Genomic DNA, 4771 nt, shown 5'->3' on the forward strand with positions numbered 1-4771 from the left:
TTGTTTATGACCGATTAGACTACACAGATACTCAGAGTAAAAACACAAGAACGGTTCTCAAAACTTTATTCAAGAAAACCAAGTACAGACATGTTGTGTTCAACAATAAATTGAAATGTCAGTCACAATCTCAAAATCACAGCAACTGATTTTTTGCTTTCAGTTAAATTTGTGATGATAGGCTACTATTATAAATGAGGCATTGTGGTGTCAGCCAACAAATAGGCTACTGTAGTCTTCAAACATAGTGGAATATGCTTGTTAAGACGTATGTATCACCAATTCAATTTTCTAGTAAAATGCAAAAGTTACTTCCAGCCAGAGTGAACAGATGTATCCAGTTAAGAGTTTACTAACTGCATTTTACAATGATTTGGCAAACAATGCATCATCACTAATAAAGACACAAACGGTTGCACTTTGTTACTGCTGAACACTGGTTCACACTGGTAACTGGTTCATCCCCCACTGTTTGTAAGACCTATTGCAGTATTGGTTGTTCTCAGTCCTTTCTGGAACAAAGAAAACATGTTTCTCAACAGCAATCATCCAGCTACGGCAAAAAATGTGTTCCAAGATCAAAATGGCCATAACCAACAAGCCAAAATGCAAAAGGCACACTGTCCACCGGAACATATTAACTTTAAGTGCTTGGACATTTGAGGACATGTTATTGCAATCCAAGTTCATCATCACTTTCTGGGAGAGCTCAGATGTGAAGTTGAGTTCCTGGGGACAACTTGTGTAGGCAGAGCAGTCTAGTGAATATTATATATGCAGAAAAAGATTTGATTCCCACAGTGTCATCAATACATGACAACATAGAATAACATGTGACAACTGAGTCTATATGCAAATGGCATAAATCCAGTTCCCACAAAATATTATTACAGTAGTACACACAATTATTATTATTATGATGATGAATCTGCTTATGTAGCTATCACTGAATATGTCAGATGCACATGAACTGATGAAGCCTCTTGGATGAGAGGTGAAACGTCTTCCTAGACAAATAACCAAGTCCAGTTGCTTTTGATTTAATTTGTCTTGAGATAACTAAGACCTGGACAAATGAGAATTATCACAGGCTCACTGACTATGTTCATTCATATGCAACATTTTACAATCCCTTCAATTTGTATGTAAAACCTTTGTGTAAAAGAGCCTGTGATTGGACACAGTTGGAATCGGTGCTCTAGTGAAGCTGATGAATGTATATTTGTAGTGTATGGGGCTCTCAACTTAAAATCTGAACCTCTGAGAACAAACTGTTCTTGTTTATAAGAAGCTTCTCTTAGTGTCACTTACTTGACACTAGGGGGCGCACGACTTGTTTATCAGCACCTATAGACTCTATATGGTTACTCTGCATGTGTGTCTTTCTCCCCTCGCCTGTGTCGTTTTTAAAAGTATTTCATTATGTTTCGCCTCAGACTGTTTTATTGACATAATGTTATATTAATATAAACGATGAGTGGAAGTTAACAGGCATTTCGGTGGGGGGGTGTTCCCCCTTTGTTATTTACCACAGTGACTCTCCCACACGCCCTCATCACGGTCTGATCACGTTTTCTACTGGCCAATCAGAGGCGGCGGGGATGCTCTGCAGCGCTATAAATCCACCGAAGACGCCGAGAGAGGAGTAGGAATGAACAACAACAATAGATACCTCCGCAACGACCACACATCTGGTGACGCCTGTCAGCTCTTCATCTTTTTCTATACTTAACATCAGGTGAGATTGATGCTTTTACTCAGCTGCTCTCTGACACAGTTGCTGGCTGCATTTCCTGTTTGTGTATAGGCTGCTGCTGAAACTTTCTCTTTGTCTTAACTTATTATTCCAATGTTAAACTTTAGATTATTTTCCTGTGTACATGACATTTAACGTCACTTGCGGTAGTGTTTTTTCTTATTGTCTCACAGACATTTGAATCAGAGCAATAGATGAGCAGGTTGTTGTGTGAATCACTAGTTGCTATTGTATAGTTCCCTTGTTAGTAGCATTCACCTTAATAATGTCTATGTTCTGACCCCCATGTGATTTTTGTGTGAGTATATTATCTGATCATGTGCATCCAGATTGTGTGTGTGATGCTTAGTGTGTGTGTTCTCTTCACTGTGTAGGATTTGAGGTCAAGAAGATGGCCACCTCAGCAAGTTCCAAACTGAACAAAGCTGTTAAGCAGCAGTACATGGACCTCCCTCAGGGGGACCAAGTCCAAGCCATGTACATTTGGATAGATGGCTCTGGAGAGGGACTACGCTGCAAAACCAGAACTTTAGATTCTGAACCAAAGGCGATTGAGGGTAGGTTCTTGCTGCTACTATGATCAATAACAGCATCTAGCTGCAGCAGTGCAATTGGTTGATATTTGAGCTTTTGAAATAGACAGTTATTGTTTCCACTTGTTTTCCTCTGTCAGAGCTTCCTGAGTGGAACTTTGATGGCTCCAGCACTTACCAGTCAGAGGGCTCCAACAGCGACATGTTCCTGGTGCCCGTCACTATGTTCAGGGACCCGTTCAGGAAAGATCCCAACAAGCTGGTACTCTGTGAAGTGCTCAAATACAACCACAAGCCAGCAGGTGAGCAGAGAAACAGAACCGATTGAACTGAAGTGATGGCTTGCTAACAGTATGGCACCTAAAATCTTTTATCCCCTCTGCTATTCGCCTCTTAAATTCTTTATAATGATTTTATTCCTCTTACCATGCATTTTATTGGTTAAATATGTGCAACTTATGTATTTATTCACTCATTCAACTGATCTTTGACAACACTGTATCCTTGGCATCCTATTCTATTTATTTACCTTATCTTTTATATGTATTTATTGTGTGAACTGTGTTTTTTTTTGGACTGTGCAAGCTGCTGAAATCAATTGCCCCTGGTGGGATTAATGAAGTTGTTTGAAGTTGAATATCTGATGCTGTACCAACAGAAACCAACCTGCGCCACACCTGTAAGCAGATCATGAGCATGGTGGAGAATAACCAGCCGTGGTTTGGTATGGAGCAGGAGTACACCCTCCTGGGCATGGACGGACATCCCTTCGGCTGGCCCTCAAACGGCTTCCCCGGTCCACAAGGTGAGTGTTTCTGGCTGCCTCAGTGTTTGCTGAAATATTATACGTTAGATCAGGGGTGTCAAACATGTGGCCCGGGGGCCAAAACCGGCCCGCAAGAGGGTCCAATCCGGCCCGCGGGATGAATTTACCAGATGTAAAAATTACATAGAAGACAGAAGAGGCATTATGTTGTTGAAATTGCATGTTTTTCTCAAGAAATGTCAGGTTGGTCATATGTTTTGTAATAGGATAGTTCCTTAATGTAAACATCTTAATAGTGCACATCTTTGCACTAAAACAAAGAGAAAAGTTTAGAGTTCTTATTATTTATAGGATATTATCCTATTATTTTACCAGTCTGGCCCACTTGAGATCAAATTGCACTTAATTTGGCCCCTGAACTAAAATGAGTTTGACACTTCTGCATTAGATATAGCAAGAGTCATTGGAGTGTTAATATGTGGTTTCTCTCCTCGATCAGGGCCTTATTACTGTGCAGTGGGAGCAGATAAGGCGTATGGACGGGACATAGTGGAGGCCCACTACAGAGCCTGTCTGTATGCTGGAGTTCAGATCTGTGGAACCAATGCTGAAGTCATGCCAGCTCAGGTACTGTCCAGCAAAAAGCATTTCTAGAGGCATGATTGTTACGTTACCATAAAAAAAAAGTTGAATAATCAGTTAAAAATAATGTCTTGTGGTGTGTCAGTGGGAGTTCCAGGTTGGGCCGTGTGAAGGTATCAACATGGGGGACCATCTGTGGGTTGCTCGCTTCATCCTCCACAGGGTGTGTGAGGATTTTGGCGTGGTGGTGTCCTTTGACCCCAAGCCCATTACAGGAAACTGGAACGGTGCCGGCTGTCACACCAACTTCAGCACAAAAGAAATGCGAGAGGACGGAGGACTGAAGTGAGGATGAATTTTTTACAGTGTTGTTATTTTGAATGCTTGAGAGCAGCGTGATCCTAATCCTCATCTGTTCCTCACAGAGTCATCGAGGAGTCGATCGACAGGCTGTCAAAGAGACACAGTCATCACATCAGGGCCTACGATCCCAAAGGTGGCTTGGACAACGCCAGACGCCTCACCGGTCACCACGAAACCTCCAACATTGAGGAGTTTTCGGCCGGCGTAGCCAATCGCGGCGCCAGCATTCGCATCCCTCGCTCTGTGGCGCAGGACAAGAAGGGTTACTTCGAGGACCGCCGTCCATCTGCTAACTGCGACCCTTACAGCGTCACCGAGTCTCTAGTGCGTACATGTTTACTGAAAGAAGAGGGAGAGGAACGCACAGATTACTCCAAATGAACAATCTAAAACAAATGGTCATTATCAGTACTGTATTCAGCATTGTCTTATTTCAAGTCGTAAAACAAATTGAACTTTTATCTTTTAAACTTGACCGATGAAATAATGTGGTATTCCTGATTCGGTTATGCAGAATTTCTTTGAGAACAAACACTGCCTTGATCGTTAGTGATGAATTCTGCCATGGTAGTTGATCATTTGTATAGAAATACATTATTGTAATGAGTTTAACTTTTTACTTAAGTTGTCTTAAGTGCAGCAGGATTTGCTGTTGATCTCGTACCTCTGACATAAAGGATCCCAAAGGCATCTGAATGTTTTTAGTAGTTCTCGGCCTCTGTCACACATAGTTGAGGTCATTATGTAAGCCAGCCAATCTACTTTTGTATG

General features: G+C 41.7%; 1 protein-coding gene across 1 annotated transcript; it reads left to right on the forward strand.

The window, feature by feature from the left end:
- The first annotated feature begins 1623 nt into the window (after positions 1-1623).
- Positions 1624-4771, forward strand: glulb (glutamate-ammonia ligase (glutamine synthase) b). The gene is made up of 7 exons (XM_083969850.1): positions 1624-1738; positions 2131-2313; positions 2430-2591; positions 2948-3094; positions 3555-3682; positions 3783-3982; positions 4063-4771. The coding sequence occupies exons 2-7, from the start codon at positions 2148-2150 to the stop codon at positions 4379-4381; spliced, it is 1122 nt and encodes a 373-aa protein (XP_083825976.1). The 5' UTR covers positions 1624-1738; positions 2131-2147; the 3' UTR covers positions 4382-4771.

Source organism: Trachurus trachurus (assembly GCF_905171665.1).
Source record: "Trachurus trachurus genome assembly, chromosome: 4".
NCBI lineage: Eukaryota > Metazoa > Chordata > Actinopteri > Carangiformes > Carangidae > Trachurus > Trachurus trachurus.